We start from the raw sequence: 15,353 nt of genomic DNA, 5'->3' as shown, positions 1-15,353 counted from the left end.
AAGTGACTGATGGGCTCCATCCTAATCCACCCGTCCCGGCTTGGGAAGAGGAAGAGACCCATATCTTGTGCTGTGGAGCCCTGCGTCGCCGTGGGACCCGTTTGATGAGACCCCGGTCATCTGTGTTCTTCTTTTGTGTCTTGTCTACTTGTGATGGGGGGGCCACAGAAAGTCAGTGAGCAGCGAGTAAGATGGCGACGTGCATCAAGTGAGAGACAATCAGTCTTGGAGAAATATGCAGGCATTGAGGTGTGGTACCCACTTCATGACCGGGTCTCCATCATTTTGATCAGGGCCGAAAGTCTGTTGGCAGGGGCCATGCAACGCATGCACGAGCGTGGGCCGGCAAGCTCGCCGGGAAAGAACCTAGCCCAAGCTTTCTCACGCATCTTACTTTGCAATTCAAAAAGAAGCTCTCGCCCGACCCAAACTTTCTGCTTTTTCCCTTCCTCTTCACCCACGAATGCTTCATTCATAAGCGACCCTAACTTCGTGCGGTGCTTAGACACTTTCTTCCCCTTTTCCCTCTCCACTCCATCTTGTTCCTCTGTTTCTCTCACACAACAACTGAAGCGGCATCAACCTAAGCTATTATTTCCCAATATTTGCTGCCCACCTACAGTCGCATTATACACACCCTAAGAATCGACATTCTCTGCTCCATCATCTCCAACGATGGCTGAAGAGAAGGCGACCGGCGCTCCTGCGCTGGACACCAACATCGAGACTGGCGGCTTCGATGAGAAGCGAGGACAAGCTGCTCCCCCCACCCACGCCCCCAAGGCTCCCGTGGCCGAGGATGAGGAGCCCGACGAGGACATGGACGCCCTGATCGAGGATCTCGAGTCCGAGGATGGCCATGCCTTCGACGATGAAGAAGAGACTCAGCCTGGAGGTGGCCGTGTTGTACCCGAAGATCAGCTCCAAACCGACTCCCGAGTCGGTTTGACTGAGGCCGAAGTCATCAACCGACGAAAGAAGTGGGGTCTCAACCAGATGAAAGAAGAGCGCGAGAACATGATCCTCAAGTTCCTTATGTTCTTCGTCGGTCCTATTCAATTTGTGATGGTTCGTTAACCTTACCCTGATTTCTCAGCGTTCCCCAGCCTTTTCCCAGTCCTTTCCCCGTCTTCCTAGCGTTTGTGAGCCGTTTCCTGTATTTTCACACATCTTTTTCCTCCTTATCAGCGAATTTGTACCCCACTTTGTACCCAATCGCACTCTCCCGAATCTCCTGCACACTTTGAACCAACTTTCAGCAAAATCCGACGCTCGTAGCACATTCTACATCGTTTCTGCTTGAAGTTGTTTCTTGGTGAAGCTCGCGACACTAGCCATGGTGTTGTGTCGAGCGGGTTTTAGCGTGGTGGTCAATGCACCAGAATTTCCTAACTAGGAAATTCCCATCTGCACCAACAAAAACTGGACACAACTCGCTCATTTCTCAACCAAACTCGACGATTTCTTTTGCTAACGACTCGTAGGAAGCTGCTGCTGTTCTCGCTGCTGGTCTTGAGGACTGGATAGACTTTGGCGTCATTTGCGCGCTTCTCCTGCTCAACGCATGTGTCGGTTTCATCCAAGAGTTTCAGGTAATTTTTCAACCCCCCCGGCCCATCTAGAGACTTCTAGACCGCCCCAAGGCAACGCTCGCATCTACAAATGCAGTTAACTGACGACAACAGGCTGGCTCCATTGTGGAGGAACTCAAAAAGACTCTCGCTCTCAAGGCTGTCGTCCTCCGTGACGGTACACTCAAGGAAGTTGAGGCCCCTGAGGTTGTTCCCGGTGATATTCTCCAGGTTGAAGAAGGAACCATTATCCCTGCTGATGGTCGTTTCGTTACCGAGGGCTGCTTCGTCCAGGTTGATCAGTCTGCCATCACTGGCGAGTCTCTCGCTGTTGACAAGCACGCTGGTGACAACTGCTATGCTTCCTCCGCTGTCAAGCGAGGTGAGGCTTTCATCATCGTTACCGCTACTGGTGACAACACCTTCGTCGGCCGAGCTGCTGCTCTTGTCTCCCAGTCTGCTGGAGGCACTGGTCACTTCACAGAGGTTCTCAACGGCATCGGCACAATCCTTTTGGTTCTGGTCGTCGCTACACTGCTTGTGGTTTGGGTCTCAAGTTTCTATCGATCCAATGGAAGTAAGTTCAATATATCTTCCTTTGAAGACTTATTTATACTAATTTTAACCTTAAAATAGTCGTCGATATCTTACGCTTCACTCTGGCCATCACCATCGTTGGTGTCCCTGTCGGTCTTCCTGCTGTCGTCACAACCACTATGGCCGTCGGAGCTGCCTACCTCGCCAAGAAGCAGGCCATTGTCCAGAAGCTTTCCGCCATTGAGTCTCTGGCTGGTGTCGAGATTCTCTGCTCTGACAAGACTGGTACTCTGACCAAGAACAAGCTCTCTCTCGCTGAGCCTTTCTGCGTTGCTGGCGTTGAGCCTGATGACCTTATGCTTACTGCTTGTTTGGCCGCTTCCCGCAAGAAGAAGGGTATTGACGCCATTGACAAGGCTTTCCTTAAGGCTCTCAAGTACTACCCTCGTGCCAAGAGCGTTCTGTCCAAGTACAAGGTTCTTGACTTCCATCCTTTCGATCCCGTCTCCAAGAAGGTCCAGGCTGTCGTTGAGTCTCCTCAGGGCGAGCGCATCATCTGTGTCAAGGGAGCCCCTCTCTTTGTTCTCAAGACTGTCGAAGAGGACCACCCTATCCCTGAGGAAATTGATGCTGCCTACAAGAACACTGTTGCTGAATTCGCTACCCGTGGTTTCCGATCCCTCGGTGTTGCCCGCAAGCGAGGTGAGGGTGCTTGGGAGATTCTCGGTATCATGCCTTGCTCTGACCCTCCCCGCCACGATACTGCCCGCACTATCAACGAGGCCAAGCGCCTTGGTCTTTCCATCAAGATGCTTACTGGTGATGCCGTCGGTATTGCTCGTGAGACTTCTCGCCAACTCGGTCTCGGTACCAACGTTTACAATGCTGAGCGTCTTGGTCTTGGTGGCGGTGGTGACATGCCTGGTTCTGAGGTCTACGATTTCGTGGAGGCTGCCGATGGTTTCGCCGAGGTCTTCCCCCAGCACAAGTACAACGTCGTTGAGATTCTCCAGCAGCGTGGTTACCTCGTTGCCATGACTGGTGATGGTGTCAACGATGCTCCCTCGCTGAAGAAGGCTGATACCGGTATTGCTGTTGAGGGTGCTTCCGATGCTGCTCGCTCCGCTGCCGATATTGTTTTCCTTGCTCCCGGTCTCGGTGCTATTATTGATGCTTTGAAAACTTGTAAGTTCCCATTCTGCTGCCCTGTGTCATGGGTTGAGGCTCTTTTGCTCCACTTTTTGTTTTCGCGATGACCTCCACCACGACACAAAGGCTACCCCTTCATGATAAGTCCCAGCTAACAGCCATTTTGCCCGGCAAATATTCCACAGGCTAGTTGAACCTTTCGTAAATGCTCTGGAGTGCCTGCTAACCGTATTTCAGAATGTACGCATACGTCGTTTACCGTATTGCTCTGTCTCTTCACATGGAGTTCTTCCTTGGTCTCTGGATCGCCATTCTCAACAAGAGCTTGAACATTGAGCTTGTCGTTTTCATTGCTATTTTCGCCGATATTGCTACTCTTGCCATTGCTTACGACAACGCTCCCTTCTCTCAGACTCCCGTCAAGTGGAACCTCCCCAAGCTTTGGGGTATGTCCGTTCTTCTCGGTATTGTCCTGGCTGTTGGTACTTGGATTGCCCTTACTACCATGTACGCCAACTCTGAGGACGGTGGTATTGTCCAGAACTTCGGTAAGATCGACGAGGTTCTCTTCCTTGAGATCTCTCTCACTGAGAACTGGCTTATCTTCATCACCCGTGCCAACGGTCCCTTCTGGTCTTCCATCCCCTCTTGGCAGTTGTCTGGAGCCATTCTGATCGTCGATATCCTTGCCACCCTCTTCTGTATCTTCGGTTGGTTTGTTGGTGGCCAGACCAGCATTGTCGCTGTCGTTCGTATCTGGATTTTCTCTTTTGGTGTCTTCTGCGTCATGGGTGGTCTCTACTACTTCATGCAGGGCAGCACTGGATTTGACAACCTGATGCACGGCAAGTCCCCCAAGCAGAACCAGAAGCAGCGATCCCTCGAGGATTTCGGTAAGTTGTACCATTGCCTTGATGTTGATTTTGAGTCCACTAACTCTTATCACAGTTGTCTCTCTTCAACGTGTCTCTACCCAGCACGAGAAGTCTCAGTAAACTAGATGGTATATACCCGGACCACCATCGCCCGGACTTTTCACTTTCGCTCTGTCCAAATTTGAACTGTATTACTCGCACCCGAGTATTAAGACTCCTGGAGTGGTTGAGGAAACTTTCATACCCCTAGAGAACGTCTACTAGACACCTAATAATACAAGTAAAATAAATAATTTGCCCTCTACAACGTGGTGACCTTCAAAAACTCGCTCTGTGTCTATCTTGTCTTGCTTTCTCTGTGCTTATTTGATGGTTGTTGTTCCTCAACCTGCAGCATGGTCTTTCACTTGGGTCAGTACAGACCCACCATCCTTTATTGGCCTCTCCTTCAGCCTCGCCTAAGCACCATCCACTCAGTGTGACATCAGTTGTAACCTGCAGCCCCCTCCATATCTCAACAGCTCACATTTGCCGCTTCACAAATTCTGACACCTGCATTACTCCGCCTTTCCCGTCCAAAAGCCGCTGTAGAAGCTATCAAGTGTCAGAAGGACGATCATGAACCGCGAAATCCCTGGTTATTACTATGGTACAGAATTCTGGCAAACAACTGAAGTTTGTGTACTTACTTACATTTCTGGCAGACAATGAGAAAAACAAGTATTTCAAGATCGAAAGAACGCATACGGCGCCCTCGTCGGCTGCCTGGTCGTCGGATGCCGTGAAAAGGCGCAAAGTCGAGCACGAGGCTCAAAGACTCGCTGAACGCCAAGCACACCAAGTAAAGAAACATATTAAGCGCCATTTCGTTGTCAGAGATACTGTCACGTCCGCACTCCTTGCGAGGGAGATTGGTCTTCCCTATATCGCCGAGAGAGGCCGCGGTAGAGTAGAGGATGAAGACCTTGGTGCTGCAGCGTGGGCTAGAGGCTCAGTGGCCAAAGGCAACGTCCCTTTTGCACCAAGCTTTGCAAGAGAGCGACGGGCAAACATGCCGTGCTTTTATGTCTCTGGGGATGATGAGAAGACTGGCCTAGGGGCTTCTTATGCCAGTAAGTCTTTGGGTTGCAGCGCTGCAACATATGACTTTCACATGATATCTGACTTGCCATTTCAGCTTTGGATGAGGAGACTTTGGTGGGAAGCTACATTCCTACAGATCAAAATGATGAGTTGGTCTTCGAGGCCGGAAGATGCTTTAATCTACTGACATAGTGCAGAATTCATTTCTCACGAGAAGCACCTAGTTCTTCTGGCAGAACCCTATCTTTCCGTACAGAGGCGGTACGATGTCCACAGATGTCATCCATCAAGTATCACCAGCCTTCACATACAATACTCTTGACTTCGCGCGAACCTGACAACGCATGCGGAATATACTTCTTTTCTCCGCGACTCTCAAATCATAGGGACCCCAATTGCCCAAAATGGCTACTTGGCGAATGTAACTATTCTTTCTGCTTGGCCATGTATTGAACCCTGCTTACTGGCAAACAGCAATTCTCTACCAAAGGGTCGCTGTCCCTCGCGAGGGACGTGGTGAATGGATGGTTCACAATAGCACACCCGCACCTTCATCTTCGGGCCTTATTTGCGTTGCCAGCTCTAACAGAGGCCTCCTTAGTATGCATTCCGAGGGGAGTGTCTCGGTGGTTGCTCCAAGAGCCGTCCAAAATGGTACACAACTCCCACAAGAAACGTTTGCACAGGATTTCCAAGAGGGGAACCACAACGTTGTGTTTACTGGTGGGAGACAACCCAGGCTTTGGATAACAGATCTTCGCGCCCCTGAACCGCAATGGTCGTTTGCGAATCATGCAAGCTCCATCTCCCATATCAAGAGTGTAAACCCACATCAGGTGCTGGCATCGGGATTGAAGAGCTCGATGGCTCTCTACGACGTACGCTACCTTAAAAGTGACCCTCGTGGGACAAAGCCACTGCTGTATTTTAACGGGCACCGCAACGAGGCTCACTTTCACATTGGTTGGGATGTCAGTCCGGAGCTGAACGTCGTTGCTGCGGCACAGGATAATGGGACTGTGAAGCTCTTTTCATTGAAATCAGGTTGCCAACTTCGCTGTACAGCTGCCGAGACTATTCACGTTGATTCGCCCGTCAAAGCGCTGATGTTCCAGAGGATGCCCAGGGAAAGAATGCCCAGTCTTTTTGTCGGGGAAGGGCCTCTACTAAGGAAGTTTTCTTTTGGAACACGAGAATGGGGCGACGAGGCCTGAAATTCGATGCAGGAGAAAGATGCTCTGCAGAAATTGCATAGCCAAGGCACAGATGAGGTTTTTGATATGAGGAAACGACAGTTTTGGTGGAATATCCAAGGAAATCTAAACTCTACAATAACTTGACCATGAAGGAAAAAACAGAAGAAAAGTGATATGAACCCAATGGAAGACACCTTATGCACAACTTTTTACCAACCTCACAAGAGACAAGACGAACCCCTTCCAAATATCATGAAGTAAGCCTCTTAATCCCAACACTCGCTGTCCTCGTCTGCATCCTCCGCTCCATGCTCGCTGCTCTCGTTATCCTCAACATCGGCTTCATCCTCAGTCTTGCACCTCCTACGCTTAAGTCGTCTCCAGCTGCCATCGCATCCACGACCTAGATTGTCCCCCATCTCTGCACATCTTTTGCATGGCTCTCTTGAGGTAGAGGGAGGGTGGAAGCAGACAATCTCACGACCTTCGTCGTCCCTGGCGTCCTTGCAGTTGCTACACTTACCAGGGCAACGCTCCTGATGGCGTTTAATCATGCTTTTGATGTATTCTCTCCCACAGAAACGGCAGGGAACCATGCATGCTAGTTTGTCTTCAACTTTGCAGATGGTTTTCTTTGTCAAGCAGTTATTACAACGCCGTGTTCCCTTTTCACGCTTGCAGGGTTTGTCATCTGCAACGCACTCTGTGCATCTCTTGCGGCATTGGCTTTTGTGCTGCTGATGGGTGTAATCGCACCAACACATCGTGCACGTCTTTTGTGGTTTCGGATGGGTGAAGTCTTTGCAGGGACCCTTTCCGAGACGACTGCACTCTTCGCAAGTCCTGGACAGCGGAGGCCGAACGCAGGGAATCTCTGCCGCAAAGCAGACTCCGCATTTGCCCTGACAATTTGGCCTGTGGGTTCTCATGTCGCGCACTGAAGCCTTGCATTTCTTACAAGTTCCTCTCTTGTCGTGCGAAAAGTTGCCACAATCTTGATCTTCCGGCGTCGCAGTCCTTGCATTTGTGGTTTCCTCCAAAGTTTCCTCGCGTGCAAGGCACCTTTCTTGCAACGCAGTTTTGGCAACGACCACGACACTCGCGGACGTGAGAATAGATGTTTCCCACAAACTGCAGGCACATATAACATTGCTCTAACCCCTTTGGATTTGCGCTATACTCGTGCGATGGGTCTCTGCATTTTCTGGGTGTAGGACAAGTGACGCAAGTCTTCTTTCCCACCGGGCGCACGCAAGGACGTTTGGACTCGACGCACGCAGAGCAGCGCCCAACACACGACCGTTCGTGTTCGGCGAGTCTGTGTATGAAAGCTGAGCAGCTGCCGCAGGAACCCGAATCCTCACCATTAAAGCCAAAAGGGTCCGCTTCCCGTGGTTGCTCGCCTTCGAAAGACGACACACCTCTGAGCCTCTCGCAATTTGGTCCCAGCAGAGCCTTGCGCCTGATCTCGGCGCTTTCATCAGACTCAAACAACTGCCGGCAGACTTCAGGAGCATATAGACCCTTGAGGTCATTGGGAGTGAGCCCTTCCGCCACTATAGAGACCGAAGCCCAGTCAATCGCAGAGGTTGCCAAGCAATAACTGGCTTCCTCACGGCTGTAGTACACCAGCGTTTGCAGTTGTGCTACCTGGATTGAAGCGGCAAAGAGAACCAATAGTTTCAATTCTTCAGGCTGAGTCAATGGGAAAATCAGGTCGGCTTCGGTAAACGTGGGCACGAGGGGCGTGGATCTGGCCTTCACAGGTGCCTTCACACAGGCATCTGGAATGTTATTTTCTTGTGAAGAGAACTCAGCAGTCTCGGATTGGGCTCCGGAACTCTGGTCAGACTCCTTCTCGCCATCGCTGTAAAGGTCGCCCTCATCTTCATGACTGCTGCTCTTGGCTGGCAAGTCCATGTCGATATCCGACACTTCATTATAGTCAACCCTTCTCCGCTTGAGGCGGCTGCTTCGACGAATAGAAGGTAGCGAACGAGGCTGAGCCTGTGAGCCCTCACCCTCATCATCAGCCAATTGATCATCCACCGTGGACTCAGAGCAGTCCACAAGGCCAAGGCCACCACCGTTGAGCTGGCTTCTGGACATCCTACCCCTAAAGTTCCAGAAACCGTTGTTGCGAATGTCTTCTACAGCGGGAAACCTCGAGAGAGAGCCATTGTCTGACGGGTCGGTACCGAAGTGAACAAATCGTCCGAGTTGCGTCAGCAAGGTGTGTCCAAGGCGCTGTTGATCCAAGAACCAGCTGAACCCCTTAGGCCTAAAGCTGAATATCCGAAGACGCATGGCACAGAATATGACATCAATGAGTTCTACGAGCCATGCTGGCACGTTTCTTATCACGTCGGATGTTCCGAGGACCGTCAAGCTCCGCTCGTGAGAATTGGCTCCATATCTCACAAGGAAGTTGATGCTGTCGTTGAACGGTGAAACGATGAAGGTTTCCCGTCTTTTCCCAGGTGCTGGATCTTGGAAGTAATTTATGATGGAATCCAATATCTTCAGTCGGGAAGCATCACACTCTGCTTCGAAATACGACCTGATAAAGTGTCTTGGTACAATAGATTGGTGGGAAGCGTCTCTGAAGATAGCCTCAGCTGCTTTGCAGAACGAATCCGTGGGGAAGCTGCTAACAGGCATGATGCCAAGGAACAAGGAAGATGATGGAGTGAGAAATGGCGGAATACAAAGGCAAGTGTGGTGTTATTCGAAGAGGACGTAAGAATGGTAAGTGAAAACAAATGGGATGAAACAGGACTGATGAACGGATATGGATATCAAAGATGCCCTAAAGAGACATTACTGTCCAGCAGTATCTATCAGTATAGGTAGCAGTCGGCAATTAGTTCAGTTTACTGTCCTGGAGGAAGCATGGGGGCTCATTTCTTATGACCAAATTTGAGAGCATCAAAGTGCTCGATCCCTCACAGTCTTCTCATCTCCTTACCAGGGGCTACGTAACGAACAAGTCAACCCAAACAACTAATTTTGAGAGCATCAAAGAAATTCACGAAACAAAAGCACATGTGAGCTGAGCTAGTGGCAATACTTAAATTAGATCGTGAGCTTTGCAACGGGATCAAAGCGCGGCAAAGGCACTTCATGAGTTACATAGCCCTCAAACTGAAGCTTTGGCGATATATCTACGGAGAGAACTTGGTGAGGCGCCAGGGATTAGGACCGATTCTGCCATAATTTGTTTCGCTGAAACGTCATTCACTGTATTTTCTTCTTTCGTCCAAGCCCGATGTGTCAACTCCCCTGTCTGTTAGCAACGCCACAACCATCAAAATAGCCCATGATAGAGAATGACTGCTCACAATATGGCACCCAACATAGACTGGTAATGGGAAATGCGGGTAACTTCAGCCCATTTCCAAATGAAACGACATATCTGAGAGAAATGCTAAAATGAAGGTAAGAGAAGAGGTGGCGGCTGAGTGACACTTGGCAAGCCGATGCTTGACCCGTGTTCATATTCCTCTCCAGCAAGGACGCACCACCAACAGAAGGTTCTGAGGGGGGAACAATCTATTCTTGTGAGATCTTTCCATTGGTCAGATAACCTATTCCAGCTTCAAAACGCCGTGAGCACAGATGGCTTGTTGAAATGCTACAAGGATTGACCACAAGATCCTGTTGAAGACAATGTCGTACAAGGTTTCTCTGTATTGACCAGACAAGCCAAGCTCACTAGTTTGCAACTTGTAGGGTTCAAGATAGTCATTCAGCTCTATCCAGCAGCTCGCTTGTGTTTGGTAAAACATCGCAAAACGCCAATATTGGTCCTGCTTTCTATATTAACATCATCATAAGACAACTAAAGCCTGAATGACCCAGGAGCTCACCTTAGCTCTGACTCACCGCTCAGTCCTGTTTGCAATTCCTTTGTTGTTGTCCTGTGGTAACTTGGCAGGTCTTGTAGATAACTTGACCTGTCACTATTTGATGCTGTGCTTTCTGAACTAAGAACGGAATCAAACAGGAACATAGGTTGCCTAAGGAAGGATGGCAGGGGGAGAGGTAAGAGATCTTTAGGACTTTTATCCTAAGGGATGAAAAGACTTAGGCAACTTATTCTAAGCTTAGGAGGCTCTTTGCTAAGTTTATTTTGGCATCCTCTATGTTTCTTACCCCCTGAGGGGCGGTAGAGGTCTCGCATACAATCGACAAAGGAGACAAGTTAATGCTGCCAGCTGTTGCCAGCTGACGCTGGCTTTACTTTGAATGCTTGCTCGATATTTTTGGACTACCCATCCTAAAAGGGTTTGTCTCATTTTTTTATATCTTTCTCTTCTCCCCAACCCATATTGGTTCCATCAATTCCCTATCACTTATTTCCACTCACCTCTGCACAGAAATACGACGCCCATATCTGATCACGTCTCTTGTGTATAACGCCATATATTGTGCTGTTAAAGAAACATTCTTGTGCTTCTTCAGCTGTACAGCCTCTGGCCTCTGGCCTCACTCATCTCTTCATCTGATCCCCTATTGTCATCCACTACCTACCCACTTCCCTAGATACTCTGACCAGGCTTTCTCAGCCAGGAACCAACACAGGATACCTATCACGGAGAAGGTTGCGGAGAAGGTAAGTTTCCAAATACTGGCGTAAGAACTAAATGCTGATGAAGAAGACAAAATGAATCAACCAAAAGAGAACCAATACGAGTGCGACGTGTGCGGCGACAGGCTTCCAACCCAGGCACATTTGGACCGGCACATAGACCGGCACAACGATAATAGCGAGATGTTCGAGTGCCCTGATTGTGATAAAGCCTTTGCCAGACATTACGACATGACCGATCATTGGAGGCGTAAACATGACCCCGATTTCGTCAAGTACGAATGCCAATACTGCTCCAAGAAGTTTGAGCTCCGTCAGGGCAGAGACTTGCATGAGAAGAGCCACACGAAGTTCCAGTGACCTCGGAACTTATGTTATAAAACGTTCGTTACTGCGGAAGGGGCCATTGCCCACGCAGAGGATCCCGATCACGGTGCAGACAAAGTCCTGTACAAATGTCCCATCTCCACTTGTCGTTTGACAGTTGTTGGCAAGGTTCTGAAAAGCACTGAACTAGTAAAGCATTGGGGAACACACCAGAAACGGGGTCATGTTTCGCAAGACAAAGAACTGGAGTATATACCAGCCGAGCAACCACGGTTCAACGGAAGCCTTCCATTGTTTCTAGCGATTCTGAAACACAGCATCACACTCAAGGACAATGCCGACAACCTCAATGAAGAACACGACGACGATGACAGCCGTGGCCTTGAGGAACAAGAGAATGATGATGCAGTCTTTGACCACGATGTCGATATTCTTCGGCAGAATGAAGAATGGTGGAGTACGTAATGCGACAAACTTCTCACCTTTCTCGTTTAGAATGGAACAGCTGACAAGAAAAATCTTAGAAACCCACAAGGACAGGCCTGTCTGCCTCAATGCCCGAGGCTATAAATGTGCAGGTCCGGGCATCGAGACCAATGGGCTTATACTTGAACCGTGTCCAAACGGCGTGGTCATTGAACTGGACACGGCGATTCTCAATAATAGTCGGGGTCGAAAGGTTCCTACGTTATCGCTGGACAGCAGATGCGTGAAGTGTCATGCAGAGATGAGGATGAGGCAACTCACAAAGAGATTTGACTCGCCTCACAGACTTGATTACGATCTCGCCAAACTTGGAGATGAGTTCGCAACTGCTGCATCAGAGCGTTGGAGTTACCCCTCGCAGTATGCGCAGTATGAAGCAACAGTCAGAAAACCCGTCAGAGATATACGGCTTAACGGGCAGCATACCGGTCCACGAAAGTTCGTGATAATTGATACCGAATTCAATCCGACGACCCGTGAGCTTTGTGAAACGGCCATCATCGATCGGGTAACAGGCGAGGTGTTAATCAACACTGTTATCAGACACACCGACGCCACCAAGACTGCACCACTTCCTTCAGGTACAGTCGGGCAGAAGATGGAATACATCACAAATCAACACAGGAAAAAGTTTTACCCTTCCAGTGGAGAACTGGCACAGATGGATGTTGACCAGGTTGCTGAAACTCTTCAGAGATCTGGCATTACACCAGAGACCATTTTTATCTGCTGGCACAACAACAAATTCGATCTGACCATCCTCAGAGAATTCCTGCGAAAGGGTGGCTACACAGACATCTTACCTGGAGATGACAAATGTTTCCCCTTGATACCAATCTTTAAAAAGAACGCCCCGAAAAGTCTCAGTCTGAGGCTCGAAGTGCTCTTCCAAGTCCTATATCCGGCACATAGCCTGATTGGACACAACCACAGAGCCCTTCCCGATTGTCAGCAGGCCAGGTTGGTCTGCGATTGTTTAGATGAGATGTTCGAAAAGCCGGAAAATCGATCTGAGCGATGGAAAGGAACGACACTCAGACGCTTCTACAAAAAAACTAAGATTCAGCAGTCTATCGCTGACTGGCTTCAGCCAGACAAGAAGCGCAATGCTGATGGTCTGAATGCCGAGCTGCCTATTCGGAGCAAACGTCCGAGAAGGCAGTGAACCATGAGTGCAATGCCATGATAGATTTGGAAAATCAATCGTCGAACTCGCGAGTTGCTGGCTGGTTTGCCTCGAGTGGAGACTGCTTGTGGACGGGGCATAAGAAAGAAGAGAAGGCAGTGATATCAAGGTGGTAGAGAGGGTCGGGAACCTAAGGATAACGAGATCAGACTAAAACTTGGGGTCATCAGGATAAGATTGTATAAATTTAGACTAGATTTGGGATGAGATTGTATGCATTTAGACTTAATTAAGGGCCACAAAGAATGCAGCCTGCGTCTCTTCATTGCTCTACTGACCCACCATCTCAGGTTGCACGGTTGTATATGCACTCTTGTAGTAAGATTGCTGCTAAATTTATGAGAGGCTGAAGAGAGGTTATACCTGTCGTTTGCAGTATCCTGGTTTATTGCAGGGGTCTTGAGATAAGTACATCTTAATATACTATACTTACTACTAGGCTGCAAATTCCGACTGTAACAAGTACCTACGCATAGTAAGGTGAGAAACAGTTCCAACCCCTGCAACCTGTGGTTTCCATGGCCTTGCAATATTGACAAATCAACTCATGAACAACAAGACCTACAAAGAGACAGAAGACTGTATAATCATAGAAATGCATTTAAGAGTCAATAATAAGTATGTAAGTCCTGGTGAGTTCTGGAATATGTCAGCCCTACGCTCATAGTGAACTCATGTAGAAGATGTAAACTGAGTAGTGTTGGCTTGTCCAAGTTCGATGATGTAAGAGCACGCGGCGAAACAAGACAAAAGGAACAGCATGAACCGCATTAGCGATAGACTATTGAACCTGGCTTGAACAGTCATTCAAAAGGTGGCTCCAAACGAGCACATTAGTCTAATGTGATCAATTGATCCATCCATGCACCATTTCAAGCTAAGATCATTCAATACTTATTATAGGACTACGCCAAGAAACATGCGTTGATTTGAGAGTTCCTTGTGAATGAATGAAGACATTCTATTAGATATGAGCCATACTTAAATAGCACCCAAACTTGTAATCGATGTAGATTCGTTCTCGCAAGTGAACCCAAGAATCCAAGAGAACAGTTATTGACTATCAGCTTGCTGAGTGTCTCTCAGTCACCAGGTTTACTCTTCTTGTTTTTGTGTTGGCAGACTTCACCTTCCGCCAAGATCCAAAATTAGTCGTTGAATAGATCCATTTAGACATTGCTGTTCCTGCAAGGTTTGGTGCAATATTGTGAGCAGTCATTATCTGCTAGGCGGGTTGTTGTTTTGATGGCTGTGGCGTTATAGACTACGGCACTGGTTTGGTAAATCGGACGTCTAGAAGAGAATGGAAATTGAACGGATGACACTCAAGCGACAATTGGCGTCGGAAATATAATCATTCATCCCTGATATCTCTTCGTCTAGTGTCTGTGTGCCAAAAGCCTAGTCTCAGGTGACCGACACCACGTAAGTATCTTTATCGTGACTAAATAGCCAAGAAGCTTTGGAGCCAGTCATGAGCAAACAATCCCTGTATCTGATGGGTTCCTTTGAAGTTCTCATGGTTTGCTGTTTAGGTTGGCGAGTTTCTTTGAGCACATTTGCTACGGCCCAAGGGGACCCTTGGAAGACGCACGAGAACACTGCCGAGCAGTTCAGTGTATGTTCATAGTGTGTTTGATCAGTCACTGGCGGAATAGAAGACTGGCTTGTGTGCCAATATCAGCCCGTATCTGATATCTCTGTTATTCATTCACATTACAATCGTGGTCACTTTCGAACCATTCACAATCGTAACCGTTACTTCCCCTGAGGTCTACGTCGCCCATCTTCTCTGTCCCTCTTTTCCTCTTCCACTCCCCGGGCATAGCGTTCCTTACCAAATATCTACGTCTCGCACCTTATATCACCCTACTTGCTTTGACTTACCTGTCGAGGGGAGGCCGAACTTACCATCTCTCTTCTAAGGGACAAAAATACTTAGGTATTCTTAGGTAAACCTATTGAACACTTAGAATTCCCTTAAGACTAAGGATCTTGCTAACTGTCAGAAGCCTTATTGCTCCTTGTGAGGTGCACCAACTTCAGCATGCCTCGACCCAAGTCTTCTATCGATGAGGAAGGGTCAGATCCTGGTTCTCGGGTCCAGCCTCAGCGCCGTCGTCGTCGCTCCTATGCGTATTCTGCGTCTTCTGCTTCTTCGCCTCTTCGTCGAAGCAATCGCTCGAAACGTATAAGAGTAGCCTATGCTGACTCCTCAGACAACATGGACCTGGACGAAGAGGAGTATGGCTCTCGTGCCGATCACTGCGGAGACGATGATTACGAGATTCCTAGCGATAGCGACGATGAGAGTGAAGAAGAAGAAGAAGAAAAAGAAGAAGAAGAAGAAGA

At 48.7% G+C, this 15,353-nt stretch overlaps 5 protein-coding genes across 5 annotated transcripts in view; 4 read left to right on the top strand and 1 right to left on the bottom strand.

Annotated features, from left to right (window-relative positions):
• Positions 1-675: 675 nt before the first annotated feature.
• On the top strand, positions 676-4,252 carry FTJAE_10125 (plasma membrane ATPase; the record flags this gene model as incomplete). The annotated part of the gene is made up of 6 exons (XM_037342936.1): positions 676-1,068; positions 1,485-1,592; positions 1,686-2,148; positions 2,208-3,297; positions 3,495-4,150; positions 4,206-4,252. The coding sequence occupies 6 exons, from the start codon at positions 676-678 to the stop codon at positions 4,250-4,252; spliced, it is 2,757 nt and encodes a 918-aa protein (XP_037202843.1).
• A 498-nt stretch (positions 4,253-4,750) lies between these two features.
• Positions 4,751-6,429, top strand: FTJAE_10124 (myocyte-specific enhancer factor 2d; the record flags this gene model as incomplete). Its single annotated transcript, XM_037342935.1, has 5 exons — positions 4,751-4,781; positions 4,837-5,244; positions 5,310-5,364; positions 5,413-5,636; positions 5,690-6,429. The coding sequence occupies 5 exons, from the start codon at positions 4,751-4,753 to the stop codon at positions 6,427-6,429; spliced, it is 1,458 nt and encodes a 485-aa protein (XP_037202842.1).
• Positions 6,430-6,677: 248 nt separating this feature from the next.
• FTJAE_10123 (uncharacterized protein) lies at positions 6,678-9,072 on the bottom strand (the record flags this gene model as incomplete). Its single annotated transcript, XM_037342934.1, has 6 exons — positions 6,678-6,774; positions 6,935-6,947; positions 7,114-7,326; positions 7,370-7,542; positions 7,654-7,729; positions 7,776-9,072. 6 exons carry the CDS (start codon positions 9,070-9,072, stop codon positions 6,678-6,680), a joined length of 1,869 nt encoding a protein of 622 aa, XP_037202841.1.
• A 2,005-nt stretch (positions 9,073-11,077) lies between these two features.
• On the top strand, positions 11,078-12,980 carry FTJAE_10122 (zinc finger protein; the record flags this gene model as incomplete). Its single annotated transcript, XM_037342933.1, has 3 exons — positions 11,078-11,315; positions 11,487-11,786; positions 11,908-12,980. The coding sequence occupies 3 exons, from the start codon at positions 11,078-11,080 to the stop codon at positions 12,978-12,980; spliced, it is 1,611 nt and encodes a 536-aa protein (XP_037202840.1).
• Positions 12,981-15,048: 2,068 nt separating this feature from the next.
• The window catches only part of FTJAE_10121 (zinc finger protein), a gene marked incomplete at both ends in the record, with an annotated part of 1,552 nt that continues 1,247 nt past the window's right edge, over positions 15,049-15,353 (top strand). The window contains one exon of the mRNA XM_037342932.1: positions 15,049-15,353. This exon is cut by the window's right edge and continues 176 nt beyond it. Within this exon, the coding sequence (XP_037202839.1) occupies positions 15,049-15,353 (305 nt within the window).

This window comes from Fusarium tjaetaba (genome assembly GCF_013396195.1).
Source record: "Fusarium tjaetaba strain NRRL 66243 chromosome Unknown NRRL66243_c0000233, whole genome shotgun sequence".
Classification (NCBI taxonomy): Eukaryota; Fungi; Ascomycota; class Sordariomycetes; order Hypocreales; family Nectriaceae; genus Fusarium; species Fusarium tjaetaba.
The sequence above is the reverse complement of the archived record's forward strand: the minus strand, read 5'-3'. Positions and strand labels throughout refer to the sequence as shown.